The sequence below is a fragment of the Nyctibius grandis genome, chromosome 17, assembly GCF_013368605.1.
Source record: "Nyctibius grandis isolate bNycGra1 chromosome 17, bNycGra1.pri, whole genome shotgun sequence".
Lineage (NCBI taxonomy): Eukaryota > Metazoa > Chordata > Aves > Nyctibiiformes > Nyctibiidae > Nyctibius > Nyctibius grandis.
The window spans coordinates 3,325,863-3,342,722 of NC_090674.1; the positions used below are offsets into that span (position 1 = coordinate 3,325,863).

Below are 16,860 nucleotides of genomic sequence, written 5' to 3' on the forward strand. Positions count from 1 at the left end.
TAAGCTTGCCTCAAATTCAGCTTTCACCAGATACAGGCTTTGATAAATCATTGACTGTGCTCATTATACACTTAACCTGTAGATTCATGCCCTGTTACCTGCCCCAAGTTGTCCTCAAATCGCGGTTTGTGTATTACTTTTACCAGAACTTTATTGAGCCAAACTGCATTGCAAAACACTTGCTATGGGGACCAGATCTTTTATCGGTACAGGAGAAAACTCTGAAGAGGTGGTAGACGAAAGAAAGGTTAAGTTCACCTGATCTTGCCTGTCATAAGAGAAAACGAAGCAAAAGTCATCACCAGATCAATTTATTGAGTAAAAAGAAGACAGATGCAATGCAGAAATTTAAGAAGATGATTTAAGGAAAGGAAAATTGAGGATGTTTTTTAAAAATCTGTGCAACTAACGAGAGATAGGAATCAGGAAAGGAAAGCAAGAAATGGAATTTTACATCAGTCTTAGAAAATTTACTATTTTTACCAGGCCTTTATTTCCAGAATGGAATGCTATTGCCCTGCCATAAGCAGCTAAGAATACTGTTCCATGGAATCCCTCTTGCAGATGGCACCAGGTCACTTTTATACCATGATCATCTAATCGTTTCTTGTACAGCAGTCCATCGTCTCTAAGCACATCAAATTCACAGGTCAAAATGAAAGTCTCAGGAAGTTGAGCAATAACACTATCTTCAGCTAGCAGTGGTGAAAAAACAGGGTCAAGCATAGGCTTGGCCAGTGTATGGAGTTCTTTTGAGAATGGATGTCTTGTACTTGGTTTGTAGCCTCTTGCTTTAAACTCATCAGGGATGTAGTCAGGACTCACCCATTTCTGATACTTCAGTTGCAAATCTTCTGGAACGTGACAAGCTTTACGCATTGCTCCTAAGACTGACAAGTCTATATTAAGATACTTCAAACCAAGAGCAAGGGTTCGTTTCTTTAACAAAATGGGGACTTGCTTATTCTGCTGATAAGAAGGCAAATCCAAGTCCACGCACTGGAAAAAAGGATATATTAGAATTTGTGCTCTCAGCTTTGGGAGATCTCTTTTGTTCACCAGTGCTTGGGCAACAGCAGCAGCGAGTGTACCTCCACTGCTGTCTCCACAGATGATAATGCGAGAAGGGTCTACTCCGTAATCTTGTGCAGTCCTCATAAAGTGTATGGTGGCAGTGAGACAATCCTCAAACTGGGCTGGATATGGATGCTCAGGAGCTAAGCGATACCTAAATAGGAGTGAAAGTGTTTTAACATAGTCATATCTAGTGAATGGTCCCATTGTCATCTTTCCATTCATGTATTTCTTTTGAAGATAGGAAAATATTCTGAGATTATAATTACAGCAATAGAATTAACCGTAATTATTGCTTTTGATGTATTATTTGCTACTATTGCTAATGTTTGGGGGAGTCAATACACTATTCTATCTTTGCAAAATACTTCTTTACCTATCTTTTGGGTGACCGAAGGCACATGCTGAGTTATTGTAGAATTAGGTGGCAAGGCAGGTATGTATGAATCAGTTGTCAGCAATTCTGGTTAGAAATTGAAGTGAACATTTCCCAACAAATTGTTAGAGAATACGAGCATGGAAAATTGATAATGAAAATATGAAAGGTTTTCAGTGGGTTTCTATAAGATGAATTCTTTATAAACAGAATCAATAAGAGTTAATATTCTTTAAGTATTTTAGGGTGTAAATAGTAATTAGTGCAATTTTAATCCATTTCCAAGGCATCAGCTCTTTTCCTGAACTTTTAGAAACTGGTTCTTTTAAAAATGCATTACAGCTCATCCGAAAAATATTTTGAATGTTCATCTCAGGTTGATTGCAAGTTAAATGTGGATACCTTCCTCTCCAGTTTTTCAGAACTACTACTAAAATGAGTATTTAGTAGTCTGGGCAACTGTGCTTTTAACAGAAACAGTTACACTTCATCACAGTGTTGGCTTTCAACTTCAGGTGGTTTGGATATGGCTTTAGGAAGCAAAGAGATCCTCACCTCTTAGTGGTGGCTACAAATTATAAAATTATTATAATGGATTTTATTTGGAAATAAGCAAGTGGGGATTAGATGACTAATTTTTCCTAAGAGTAATTAGTGCTGGTGAAGCGTATGTGATCATTAAATATAAGTACTTTATGCACTTTAGAAGGAACTTGGCTCGCAGTGACTATGCATGCAAGACTGACAAACCTAGAAGGAGGCACAAATGGCTATCAATCATATTGTGTGTCTGGATTGACTCCACTTACCCAACAGACACAACCACTGAATTGCTATTTTTAGTGAAGTAGCGGCATGTTCTTTCATAGGCCCCTGTAAAACAAAATATTTAAATGGAATTGTAACTTGCTTTAAAAATAAGTTGAATGAAATATTCTGAAATTCTTATTTCTATTCTGTGATTAATGCTACACTGTAACTCTCTTATTGTGGCATGGTCTAATCTGGACATTGCTCACAATTTCACTACATCTGTGGGAATCTTCTGGCCAGTAAGAAACCTGGAATTTGCACCAATGCATTGTTTCAATCTCCTCTTTGAAAAGTTAGTTAATAGAAAGCACCACTACTGCTACTTCTAAAGCGACATGGAAGATGAGAAGTTATTTAAAAAAAAAAACAACAAAACAAACACACACAAAAAACCCCTGCTAAATCTAGCACAAGAATTTTTCTTGCGCATGCGCCACCATCTAATCCCTTATGCCTTTCCATTTCAAATGCCAAAATGTATTTTTTCCTTATTTTGCCACTATAAAGGCACACAGCAGTATACACACATACACACAAGCTTGCACACACATGTGAACACAAATTGCATTCTTTAAAATAAGAAATAAATTCTAATGAGATTTTTCAACTTTTCTCGTAAGCATGAAGAAGGAAGAAAACAGGTATTACAAATGATCAGAGAATAAAAGTTCTAGATACACGACCTGTATAAAGACAATTTAGCATGATGCCTACTGCATGTAAATAAAATTATTCTGCTGTCCTGAAATTAATTTTGTTATTTATAATGCTTAACTTACTAACTCTTCTTATCATTTAAGAAATACCATATCAGATACTACACAGTATTTGTAGTTATAGCTCATATTATTTATATTACTTACGAATGCTTCCATACTGTCCAACTCCTCCATGAAAATATAGGATTCCTCTTCTTTGGCCAGTGGTTGATATTTTTGGCTTGTAAATTCTTACTTTAACCTTTTCAAACATTAAGTCCTTGATAAAAAGTTGTTTATCTTTAAATGGTGGTATTCCGTCCATTACAGTCCTGAGGAAATGGATCTCTGACATGATACCTACTTTTTCAAAAAATTTTGCCTGTTAATAAAGGGAAAGGAACCACAAATTAGTGCAAATTTCCATCTTACCTGGAGATTGCTAATGAAAAAATTAAAATTCATGGTCAATTCAAACTTTGTCTCCTGATGGTTCTTATAATGAAGTGGCCAGCTATGATGATTTGGATACATCTTCATTGTGATGTAATACCTACCAAAATTTGAAATTCAAAGAGCAGTAGATTTCAGGGGAATGGATGAACTTATCTTCTGTAGGTGCCTTGTGTCCATGCTTCTCCAAAAGCAAGGCCTTTGAGCCTGTGGGAAAGACGGCCTGAGAGTTGCTTTCACAGAAGTGCAGTAACTTGGCTCATTAATACCATCTTACACCTCTGGCAAAAATGTTACCAGTACTATCTAGCAGAACATAGGGTTAGCTTTGGTGGTAATTTCTAGATTACATTAGAAAAGTTAGATGAGAGCATAGTGTTTTTCAAATTATAGTAATGTCTCTAGGAGGGATGTGACAGAGGTGTGCTATCTGTGGTGTTAGGGTCCTTTGTCCTCTTTACACAGGTGCAGAGGCCTGCTATGTACACCCCAGAACTCATCTATCCCCAGCCCTTCAACCTAAATCGTTACTAGAATAAATTGGGTACAAGAAGTTTACAGGACTATTAACACAGTAAGTAGCATAATTTAATCAGCCCCTCTATTTCCCAGACAGGATCAGTCATAAGTCCCCTGGCTATAGTTTAGCTTTACTCATATGTCAATTTTTCTTCTTATAGACTGAATATTAGAGGAAAAAATAAAGGATGAGTTAATTGATTTTTCAGTGAAGAAGTGTTATTAACATCGATGTAGCTGGTTTTACTTCAGTATATCCTCATAGGCAAATGCAGATATTTCTTCATAAAATCTGTCAGATTAGGCATAAGTACTTCAAACTGGTTTGTCTCCAGTGACTTCACATGCATCTTTTGTCCCAGCTGAAGACTGGATATACTAGTAGACTTTAATTTTCCCTGCAGTTTTGACATCATGGGTTGTCATCCCTTGATAGGATTTGGCTTCTTTGGCATAAGTATCGGCCTAACAGCAATACCAAGAGCTGCTACATGACTCGGACTTTACTTGCACTTAACTTTTGTATAACTGTATGTTATCATTCTTATCTTTCTGCTCCTTTGAGGTCATGTGGTACAGTGCTTTTGCTTGGCTTCCCACTGGCCAGCAGAAAGGATATAAAATGATAAGATCAGAAGTTAAAAACTACATTAATCACCAGTAAGTTTCTAAATTCTGCAGTTTAGCCTTCTACATATGAATTACACAAAGATAAAACTTTGTCTGATGGATATGGAGTATCTAAAAAGTGTTTTGACAGTGTGGGAGTCCACACATTGCAAAGCAGAGGTAAGAAAATGTAATTTGACTTCTATTACTATCCTATTTTATTGAGTGGCTTTACTGTCATAGTAGTGTTCAGAGCTGGGTGGGGCACTTCTCAAGAGACAGGATGATTCACATTCTCAGGAGCGTACTGGCTGACTTCAAACAAAACCTAATAAGCAATGTAGCAGGAAAAGGGAGGAAGAAATAATAACATTAGAACATGGAATTGAAGTGAAATGTAATGCACAAGCCAAAGAAACTGAAGGGTTTTTTCACAATTTAAACAGCTAAAAGAAAAGAAGCTTGACTTAGGTATCACAGAAGAAGTGTTTTTAAAATGACAGGCAACAATTAATTCAGGAACAGATAACTGATGAAACAGAAAGACAAGTGGAAGTCATGTTTTAGTTTTGAAGAGAAACAAGGATGAAAAACAAGGGAGGATCAAAAATGTGCCAAAAACAATGACACAGAAACACAGCTTTAGTATTACGTGTACTATCTCAAAAAAGAAAGTCATATAGACATATTGAAAGTTAAAAGATGATGAATGTGGCAGCTGTCTTTCAGATGCCTCAGAAGGAGAGCCGTACAATTGTAGAAGAGAACTGAGATCACAGACGTCATTTAGTTGCTCATTCTCTAAATAAGCGCTGTGTTATACAGAGCGGAAGTTCCACAGTGCACTAAGCTGCTTAAGTCTTCCCCCACTGCATTGAGGCAACAGGATTAAAAAACTAAAACATTAGGCCACCAGAAAAAAGTGGGAATTACACAGTCTGCAGAATTTTCTTTTTCCATATTGTTACCTTTGGTGCTGTATAGCAAGCAGTAGAGTCTATTATACCCAGCTGAGCTGAAGGTATCTGCAGTGGTGCTCACATCACCAAATTAATCCATTTGCATATTTGCAATATATTTCAACATTGATTCTAGAAAACCTCACCAATCCATTACCCCTCTATCAGAAATTAAATCAAAAACTCCAGCTTTAATCAAATTTTACTTACCAGACCAAACAGAAAGTTTATGATGTAATGAAAAACATAAAGCTTTTGGCGCTGACTAAATCCGTGAGGGATTTCTGCCTTGGGGTGTTCATAGTAGAATGCTATCACCACAAAGACAGTCAAAACAGCGAAAAAAACCATTAGGAGGAGTTCCATTTCACCGTATCGTCAGGAGCCAAATGGAAGAACCAGTTGTGGCTTCCTTCCCCCTCTGACTTTTGAAGTATTTCTGAAGGTAAAGGCGCAGGATTAGCAATTCTCTTCGTATCCCATCATGCAGCTTTTAAAAAAGCTACTAGGATGATGAAAACATGTGGCAATCCAACCATACAATTAAACAGACAGTAACAATTAGTTGTGGGCGAGGCTTGCATAAGCAGTTTTTCATATTTGCACCTAACATGTTTTGAGTCTCTGCCCATCACCATCGAACCAGTGCTTGATATATCATCTGTAGCGTCAGTGTTATTAGAAGACAAAAACTTGTTATGCCTCTCCCTATTTCTTGCATACAGCCAAGTCTCTATTCTGAGTTCCTGTGAGTACCCATGGAACAGGATTTCTTAGTAATCATCTTCAGAGCTACTCGTTTTCTTGATATATTGTGCCTCCACACCTTACTTCTTCAGACTTCTAGTGAAATCAAGGTTTTAGTGTCAAAACCACATTTCATCACGTTTGATGACTGATTTTGTACACTGCTATGCCATTGCATCTTTGAGTCTAATGGAACCAGAAGCAGCTGCAGCCTGAAGTGTCAGTGCTTTGCATCGTGCTTCATCCTCCTTGATAGCTTTTCTCCAGCAGGTGAAAGCCTGGACCCACTGTTAGGTTTGGTTATTTGCCTTGTGTTTGTTTTTTTAGCAGCCTCTTGGCTGAGCCTTACAGTACTTCAGTCTCTGTCTTCTCATGAATATATTACTTACGGGTGTCATTCCAGGTAGAAATATGATTACAGCTGATGAAAACTAGACTTAGACTTCATGGTTTCAGTGCTAGCAGAAATGACTAGACATCAGCAGCCCACTCTTTTCTGCATACTCTGTGGTGAGCTTTAGGATCTGTGCCTTCCTCTGGAGCTAACATATTTTTCAGTACACAGATCATTAGTGATAAGATTTAACCTGAAACAAAAAATCTGTGAAGCAAAGCTTTTTCAGCTCATATGATGTCACCTTTGGAAACAGTGTCTTTTTACCAATCTGCTCAAACTGTGACAGCAACAGATTCTCGCTCTGAAAAATAGCAGTACGGGTAAAATGAGCGTGTAAAATTTTTCCTTAAATTAAAGAGTGCAAGGACTGAGCTGACCTTGAGGTGTATATTAAAATGAAACTAAACACAGAGAACCTCAGAGCTTTAGAATGCATAATCCATGACATGCATAGGAAAGAAGACCTCAGACTTGATTCCTGACTATAGAAACTGTTTATTAATTGTTTAGAATAAACAGGAAGGAACTTCATGTTCAAGTCTGGTGATAGGCTCTCTAAGAAGCTGATTCCATGTTCTTCTCCCCCTGCCCAAACTTTCTTCATTTTATCCAACAACTCTTTGCAGACTTTAATTTCTCAATGTCCCCGTTCCCTCTCCCTCCTTTGCCAGAAGGTTGTTTACATGCTAAGTATAAAATCAGGTTCCTTTTTGTTTATTCTTCCTTGTGGCGCTTGATACAGTTGCCCAGCTTGATAAGGGATGTTGGTGAAAGGCACATTACCTGGTGATTGGGACACTCTCTTGGGAAATGCAAGTGGTGAATTCAAACCTGTCAGGACCGAGGTGCGTCTAGGGTTCAGCTTTCTTATAGCTCGGTCAAGAACATTGGGAAATACTGTTACACAAAACATAGTTACAGCTCCCTTCTTTAGTGTTTAACAGTGAAAGTAATTAATCAGCTTTGTGCTAAACTGTGCTGTCCCAATGAGTTAGGTGTGGTCTAAGTATGCTTGTCAGATTTTCAAGTCTTCTGACACTTGTGAGAGATCCTTTGTGCTAAGGTTGTTACCACCTATTGTTCATCTGTTGTTGTTACCACCTATTGTTCATCTGTTATCTAAATCTTTTTGGTGCCAGTCCTTATGGTAATCAGTTTACCAACATCTGGTACGTCTTGGACTCTTCTGGGTGTGTTAACTAGGTCCAGACATCCCCACCAACCCCAGAGGCTCCACACAAAGATTGTATGTGCAGGAATCTGGTATCAGCTGTAGAAGGAACAAACTAGTTGATTCCTGAAGTAATAAACTGTTTTTTCCCTTGGGCATTGCAGGTACACAGAGTAATACTTAATGTTTTACAAGCATAGACTCAGCAATTTACAAGCTTGCTTGAGTCCCAGGATGGAAACCATTCCCTAGATAATCTTTCAAATGTATGCTCTCTCCAGCTTCTTACTTTTTTAACCTTATCTCTTGCTCCTGTGAGGTAGACCAGAGAAATTGACTCCTGGGGCCAAAACTCCCTTTCTTATTAATTACCAGTGAAGAGCTAAATGTCAGTGCCTGAAATCTTGTCAATACTGGGCTGACATCCTTAAGCTTTTTCTCTGTTGTGTAGCTGCACATGCTAGGGGAGACAGAGACTGAGACAGCTGCAACAGATATGAAATACTCTCTCGTGTAGTCTTCAGGCAGTCCCAAGAACTCTCTGACTGTCTCTGCATCATGGTGCTGATTAGGTACCAACTAGGTACTCACCTGCTTAGACTCAGACACACCAAGTGTGAATGGATGCCTGTACTTGGATACTGGGAAACATTCCCGAGAGAAGGTGCTGCTTGACCCAAGAAGCTCCTTTGAGTTCTGCAGGGCATGAGAGCCATCTGGTGCTGGGAGTCTGAACTTGAAAGCTGAACTAGCCTAGCCAAGTCCTCACCAGCATACTCGGACTGCTTTAGCTGTAAGCTTGTATGCAAAGCACTGACAAGATCTGTTAATGGCTTATTTTGTGCAATAACTTGTGTGTCCACGCTCCTCTCTGTCTGTGTTTCTCTGTATGCATAATTCCTTGTGGAAAGACATTGGTGTGCGTAATTCTGTAGGTGCACTGCAAGTTTGTCATTGGTTGTGTTTTCAGTACTTGAAAACTAATCCATACTTTGGAAACTATAAAATGTCTTCAAATGAACAAACATTCTATCTTAGCAATGCAAGACATAGCAGATCTGTAATTAATGAAAATAAACTAGAGGACGGGAAGTTCCACGGAGACAATTAAATCTTGTGACTTTCTAGATTTTAGAAAATATGAGAGTCACTACTAAAAAAGCAATACATTGTTTCAGCACTTGCTGTTCTCTACTTACCCATCTGCACTACCATGCTTATAACCCTCAATACAGATTAAAATGCATGTGTTCAAGAGAGCTAATAATTCCGCTGACATTTTATAAAGATAAGTTTATTAGTGTTTGTAGCAAATTAAGACCTACAGATAAAGGACCACAGAAAAATCTCAGATCAGTGTAGAGTTTGGACATTGGCCCATAAATGAGGCATAAGTCCAGAGACTGAATAATGAAAAGAAAACAAGTATTGGATTGCTGAACTGACAAGGAGTATGATACACACTGCACTGAATGAGAAGTGTGTAAAATAGTATGTGAACATATGTGCTCATCTCATACCTTAAAACATATAAAGTGGAATTGTATGGACATTCTTAGTTCTAGCACTTCCATCTCTGTACCTGCAAAGAATCGTCAAAGGAACAAGCCTGGTGCAGAAGATGCAGAGTGATACATGAATAAAAATGATCTTAAATAAAGGTAAGCCTAATGACTCTTACAGATTTGACTGAAGTTCGTGAAGTCATACCCAAACTAACTTGAAGCCAGCTTGCTCATGGGTAGATAACAGTACAGCCATGGCAGAACAGACATGGATTAACTGCTCAAATATTATCCAGCTTTTTGTATAGATTTTACAGCAGATACTGACTCTGCTGGCCTAGCTTCAGCTACCAACATGTAAGCTGGTAAGCCAACCTTCATCTTGAGATCAGAAACTAAAGTGAATCCCCAAATTCACATCAGGTTGCATAACCAAGGCCAATCCTGTAATCCTCAAAGAGTGGAACATTTGGAACTTGATATGTTATTTACTCCTGCAAGAATTTCTTTGCTTGAAGAGTAAATTGCTAATACCTGCAATAGGAAAAATGAAAGAAAATATCTGTTATGTCAAGAGGGCATGAAGAAACATCATTTCATTTTGCTGAGAGAGACTGGAGAACAGGTAAGAACTTGTTGCTCCAGAGATTTTTAACTGCTAACTTGTCACCACATTTAATTAACATGGTGACAACAAGAAGAATTTAACCCACCATTTTCTTCCTACTCACAGTTTGGCTGGCAGAGAATGAAGATACGTGCTAACCTCTTTCCACACTTGTGTGTCCATAGATATTACAAGTGTGAGGCTGTTGCATAACAATGATGAAATATTTGACAATTCCAAGGCATTGCATGGCTGGTTATTTTGACATGCAATGACATCTGTGTTTAGCAGGGGTGGATCTGTCCTAATAAGCAATGTAACAATTGAGCTGAGAATTTTTTGTTCCCTTCGTGTTTTGGATATTCACAGAAATTATTTTGGCAGCTTCCATGCTATTTACATACTTTCTTCCCAAATTCCATGTAAACAAGTTGATTATTTATCTGATTACAAAAAGGCAAAAAACACTATGTCTCTGTCTTCCCTGAATACAACCAAATGCTTCTCAGAAAGGAACTTTATAGAATATAGTTTAGAGGACATTAGGTTATGTTTGTACGGTTCTGCCTCACTGCATCGGTGTGGCCAGTCTCGGATGCTCACAGGTAGCCATCTTGTACAGCTCACATTTCTGTACCTCCCTTCTGTGTCAGCTATTTCCCTTTAAAATCAGATTTGTAAGTACACCCAATTCCCTCCTTCAGATTTTACAACCAAGTCCAAACCTACTGGTTGCCTATACACATAGTCTGAAGATGATTACTACTCATCTTAGAAGTACTGAAAGTATCTCCAATTTCCAGAGGCATTGTGGGGAGAGGGGGGCATTTTATCTGTGCTGTCCTGCTGATTTTGTGTGTATTATGTGGATATGCATATGCACATTGCTGATTACTCATATATTGCATGCTTTAAAATGTTTTTTGCTATGGTGAGGTCTTATTCTTTGATGTAGGAACAGAGCAAAAATTCTTACAACACAAGAAGAGAACAGCAAAACAGGCATACCAATTAATGGGTTAAAAAAAAAAAAAAAAAAAGAAAAATACATTATGTTCCCAAGTAATAGCAATTGAAAAGCAGAATTCATCAGACCATGTTAATCTTAACTTATTATTTCTTGCCTATATTCTAATGTACAAATAGCTAGTAAATAGTTAATTGAAATACACTCTGTCTGCATACCAGTTCACTGTATTCAAGAAAACATTTTAGTAGCCTTTTACAAAGTTTACAATGTGGTTCACCATTTTACTTGATGATGGAAAAGAGAAAATACCATAACCGAAAAATGCCAGTGCACAGTGGAAGCCTTCTTCCATGTGGTACCAGGTCACTTTTACATTGTTGTCCTCTAACCGTTTCTTGTACAGCAGTCCATCATCTCTGAGCACATCATGCTCACAGGTAATTATACAAGTATCAGGTAGGCAGCAAACAACAGCATCTTCTGCTAACAGTGGGGAAAGTCTTGTCTCAAACAGTTCTTTTGTTTCTTCATGGACTTGAGGTAAAAATGAAGTGGGTAACGGTGGTTTATAGCCCAGTTTAAATCTCTCTGGGATAAGATCTGGATTTATCCATTTTCTATATTTCAAATTCATGCTCTCAGGAACATGAGAACCTGCCAAAATAGCCTCCTTCATAGAGCAATCCTTTTTCAAGTATTTCAGAAGAAAAAGGACTGCACGTTCCCGGGACAATAAGGCAATGAAAGCATTTTTCTGGTGAGATGGCAGATTAAAGTTCAACGTTTGGAGAAATGGATAGATCAGTACCTGGGCACATATCTTCGGGATATCTCTTCTATTTGCCAGTTCTTGGCAAACACTAGCAGTAAAAGTGCCCCCTGCACTATCCCCACAAACAATAATCCGATCAGGATCCACCCCGTAGTTTTCTGCAGTCTTCAAGAAGTGTACAGTAACAGTGAGACCGTCCAAGGTTTGGGTGGGATACTGATGCTCAGGAGATAAATGATACCTGAAATGTACCAGAGACAGCTATTATTACAAGTACATATATTTGTAAATTGCTTGAATGTGTTATCTTAAATGCATCCCATGCATTTGCAAAAACTCACCAAAACCAGTATTACTTATTTAGTTTTGCATGCTGAAGCAAACCAGAACAGCTTCTCCTCCCATATCTGTCAAAATACAGAGACCATTGACCATTGAGCTTTGTTCTAGCATCATTTAAGAGCATGAGGGCTTGAGCAGCGCAGTCCAATCACCTACGTTACACAAAGCCACACATTTACTCAATTCATGATCTGAGTGCACCTGCCTGGGATCGATCAAAGTCCGTGCCAGCAGGGAAGTCTGCAATTCTCCCCTGTGGACTGACCTTGCCTGTATATATAGCTACGAGTCAATCCTGCTTACCCACAAGATCCAACCAAGTTCTGGCTTTTTACACTGGTGACACTGATTATTGTATTATTATATATTAGTACAGTATTGTATATTATTATTACATTTTAATATAAAAATAATAATTTAATAATATATTATATTATAAAACACCATACAGTAAATATACTGTGGTGACAAAATAGCTTCCTGTAGACAATTCTTTCATTTGTTTTATTAATTGGAACAAGTGAATTACAGAGGAGTGATGTTAAAGTAACAGTCTCTTTGTTTATTTCTTAACTAACAACATACTTCCATATGATGAAAAGCAAGGCAGGCATAACAGTCGGATACCCAGTCAAGGTAAAGTGATGCAATTTGATTCCAATGACATATAAGACTACTCTGAGACTACATTTTTAACAGCCATGGTTCTTTTTCCTCTGTATTCGGGGTCTTAGGGCTTTCTGGAGAAGATTAAGTTTAATAAGGAAGAGATAAATACTACAAAGGTAACAGTGCAGGCATTCTCTCTTAACCCTTCACTGTTTGCTGAGGCACGCTGCTTCTGCTTTTCTGTTTTTTTCAGTATTCTGTGAAATTAGTTCAATGGATTCATAAATTAAACAGCCTAATAACCAGGGAATAAAAGGATATCAATATCTTATTTCAGAGTCACTTTAAACGCATCGTGACTTACCCAGATGAGATATGGAATCTCATTCCATATCCAGATGAGATATGGAATATGCAATTCATTCTCAAAGCCAATTCCTTCCAACTTAATAAAATTCTTTAGTAATGAATTTTTTCATGGAAGAATTTGTTGGAAACTAAAGTTTCTTCATACCATCAGCTATTTTCCATAAGCAAAACATCTTTAAAAGGAAGCAGTGGTCCATGCTGTTTTTTGAAAAAATATTACATTTTAGACTTCTTATTTACTGTTTAAAATCATCTCCAAAGCCCCCTAAATATTAAAAGCTGAAATTGGGAAAACAGCTTATAATTCCTTGTTATCGAACAAAGGCAATTATTTTTGTGGTAATAAGGATGTAAAGCAAACAAATCTCTTTGTTCATCTGAAAAAGGCTGGCATACATACTGCTTTTGTGACTTTATAGACCTGTATCAGGTATTTCTCATTGTCATTTCATGGCACATGCTTGCTCAAACCTATCACCAGCATAGGGGTAGTCAACACTAGAGCTTGGTTTCTTTTCTTATATTCAAATAAATAAAAGTACAGAATGAGCATCATTCAGGGGAGCAGGGGAGGTAGAGGGGAGAGCAGCAGAACTATCTAATTCTGGGAGTAACATTGGGTGGAGCTCACTTACCCGACAGACACAACCACTGAATCAGATTTTCTGGCTATGTACCGGCATATTCTTTCATGACTTCCTGAAGAACAAATGTTGTTAATGTAACTGATATCTTAGAATATGTGAAGCAATATCATCCCTTATTTTTTTATGACTTCCTGCCATGATTGAGTGTGGGCCCCTCACCTATTTAGTGAGCTACTCAAATTTTCTCTAGGATAAAAATAATCTAGATTTTTGATCATCAGGACACACTGTAAAGTTCATACATTTAGGCAGATTGTTGATCTATAAGGAAAATAAGAAATTATTATGGTGATGATTGCTATTAGACAATGGGCAATGGTTTTAAACTGGGAAAGCATAGAATTAGATTGGATATAAGGAAGCCATTTTTTATTATGAGGGTGGTGAGACAGTAGAACAGGTTGCCCAGAAAAGAATACCCCATCATTAGAAGTGTTCAAGGCCAGGTTGGATGGGGCTTTCAGCAACCTGACCTAGTGAAAGATGTCCCTGCCCATGGCAGGGGGGTTAGACTAGATGATCTTTAAGATCCCTTCCAACCCAAACCATTCTATGATTATTATGCACAATTGCTTATAGTGATTGTAAGGGATAAAATAGCTTGAGATCTTTGTAAAAGCTTATTTCATTGTTTTAAGTAACTCTGAGTCTGAGACTGGCTTAAGTGTGTCATATCATATTGCTGTGGAAATGCTAATTGTAGTACTATAGCTAAGTCTAAATGAATTTTGTGTTTGAAGCAGAGATTTGACTATTTTCTGAAGAATGAAGGATGCAGCTGGTATGCCCGCTGCAAAACCAGTATATTTCAGTGTGGCTAATTCAGCCAGAAATCTAAGGCATCCAAACTGTGTTATAATAAATTGTCTAATTATATAATTATTCCATGGTAAGGCTGTAGGCAGAAATATGCCTCTTTTAATGTATTTAAAGATACATTGAGTATCTTTACTCATATCAATTTCAACCCTAATTCTGAATTTGCTGCATTTAGAAGATTTTGTTTACAGGTATTTGCTCAATGATGTGTTCTTTCAGTTACAGAGTTCTGATGCCATTTAATATGTGTGCATGTCTACTGCCTGTTGAAACAGTATCTTTTAGAACTTTTTAAATTACATGTTTGCAATTATCTGCTTTCTCTAATAAATTAAACTGGGAAGAAAAGACAGCATAACTAAAGTACATGCATCATGGACACACATTTTAAAATGGCTGCTATAGGCCACTTGACTTGCCATGAACACTGTTTATACAAGTCCGAATAAACATGCTGCAGTTAGAGATCAAAGGGAGGAATGCAGGTGTTAATAACCTCTGTCAGGTTTTCAGACAAAAAAAAGGAATAGATATGCCATAAAGAGCGCTATATCCTATAAAAATAATTTAGATACTAAATAAGGGCAGATTAGAGAGTTTAAAAAGTAAAAATAAACATTAAGAGCTTTCTATTTCTCAATCTCTCCAACACAGCTGCAGTCGCTTCTTAGGTTCAGGAGGGGTTTTAAAAATATATAGTTAACAATCCTAAATAATAATTTTCTCTCTTTCAGTTCCTTACTGATGCTTCCGAACATCCCGCATCCTCCGTGGAAGAAGATGACTCCTCTCCGTTTGCTTGCAGATGGTGCTCTTGGGAGGTAAATCCTCACTGGCACCTCATCAAAATGCATATCCCTTATGAAGAGCTTTGAATCCCTGCATGCCGGCAGTCCATCAGTAACCAACCTCAAAAGTATGTGCTCCTCAAAGATACCCAAACGTTCTAAGTTCTTTGCCTAGATAGATATAATGGGAAAAATGAGAAATTAGTATAGGGAATTCAAGTCTTCCCACTCTTTTAAGGCCACAAGCTACCTTTTTCTATACTATATTTAGGGTAATTGTATTGGTTATTTGCTACTTTATAGGATTACCATAAATAACTAGTGGCTTTGTGATTTCAGTTATGAAAGTAAAAATGTACATCTTCATGATTTGAGCTATCGTTATTTCTGGAAGAATGTTGTAATACTTGTTCCATGAAATGTATTATATAAACATCTTCTAATTTCTGTTGTCTGGATTTGCCACAAGTAACATCAGGCATTTGCTTCGGTATGGAGGTTAGGAGTCATGAGGTCTGAGGCTCCCTTTCGAATCAGTGAAAAGAAGGAGGCATTTCTTGAGGACAGTTCCAATTTCAGGTGTGTTAAATCACTCTCTGGAGATGTCTTTTCATCTCTATTGATTATAAAGGGAGGCTGTTTACTTCAGATGCTTCAGTTAAAGTATTTAAGGTTAGGTGAGATTAAAATGTCCCTAGCATGACAGCATTTAGTATACTGGGAGAAAAAGATTCATGCCAGTTTGTGTGCAAGGTTCAGTAACTCACTGGTCTTGGGTCATCTCCATGCCACAGGGTCAGTAAGAACAACATTTAAGAAAATCATTAGTGCCTATAATCAATAATGAAGGGCTGCTGGCCTAAATGAAGAACTGATGAAAATGGTTCTGAATCTTTGGCCAGGAGGTTAGATTAGATGACCTCTGGAAGGTGCCTTCCAACCTCCATGATTCTGTGATATTTAACTAAGACACAGTAACTCAGTCACTGCAGAAATACAAGCAGGATCACGGGTAAGAAAATTACTGCAGATAGTTCAAAATTTAGGAAATTACCTTAAATATATCAAAGTGCATTGAGATACAGAAGGTTTGGTTATTATTATTCATGTAAATGATATCCACAACCCTCCTGTCATCCACAGGACCAATCATTTCATTATAGAAGGTAATCAAATTACAATTGCAGCATAAGAATGCACATCTCAGTATTTAAAAGAACTCATCTCATACTGGCTGCTTTTATATACAGTAATAGAATACCATATCAAACCTTGGCCTTAAATCTTTAAATCTGAGTTACTGTGTGGTTCCCATTACACACAGTTGCAATATTTAGATGCATATCTTCATAGTTCTACTCAAGCATTTCCTTTCCTGAAAATCACAGTATCCCAGAGCATGATAAACTCACCAGAATTTCCATCAGAGTAAATATGCAGTGATATAAGCGAAGCTTTGATGGCTGGTCAACATCAGGAGGAATCTCTGCCTTGAAGGAATCATGATAAGTTGCAATTAAAACCAGTAATACAAAAGCGACTAGAATTCCTGCTATTAAAGCCAGAGCATAAAAGGATTCCATTTTTCTTTGGTGGGAATAATTTGAGAACTGTTT

The 16,860-nt window shown here is 37.6% G+C and overlaps 3 protein-coding genes across 11 annotated transcripts in view; 1 reads left to right on the forward strand and 2 right to left on the reverse strand.

The window, feature by feature from the left end:
* Positions 1-16,860, forward strand: part of DHRS3 (dehydrogenase/reductase 3) — a 161,964-nt gene that overhangs the window by 107,979 nt on the left and 37,125 nt on the right. For 7 of the 9 annotated variants that reach the window (XM_068415239.1, XM_068415235.1, XM_068415236.1 and 4 more), the window contains one exon: positions 15,191-15,372. The gene's annotated coding sequence lies outside the window, so the exon portion shown is untranslated. Of the gene's footprint in view, positions 1-9,430; positions 9,478-15,190; positions 15,373-16,860 lie in introns of those variants that run through there. The other 2 variants (XM_068415242.1, XM_068415237.1) reach the window with 2 other exon arrangements.
* On the reverse strand, positions 451-5,867 carry LOC137671457 (arylacetamide deacetylase-like 4). The gene is made up of 4 exons (XM_068415047.1): positions 5,712-5,867; positions 3,127-3,343; positions 2,260-2,323; positions 451-1,228 (listed from the first exon to the last, which is right to left on the reverse strand). The coding sequence occupies exons 1-4, from the start codon at positions 5,865-5,867 to the stop codon at positions 451-453; spliced, it is 1,215 nt and encodes a 404-aa protein (XP_068271148.1).
* LOC137671496 (arylacetamide deacetylase-like 4) lies at positions 11,140-16,827 on the reverse strand. Its single transcript, XM_068415092.1, has 4 exons — positions 16,657-16,827; positions 15,199-15,415; positions 13,626-13,689; positions 11,140-11,911 (listed from the first exon to the last, which is right to left on the reverse strand). The coding sequence occupies exons 1-4, from the start codon at positions 16,825-16,827 to the stop codon at positions 11,140-11,142; spliced, it is 1,224 nt and encodes a 407-aa protein (XP_068271193.1).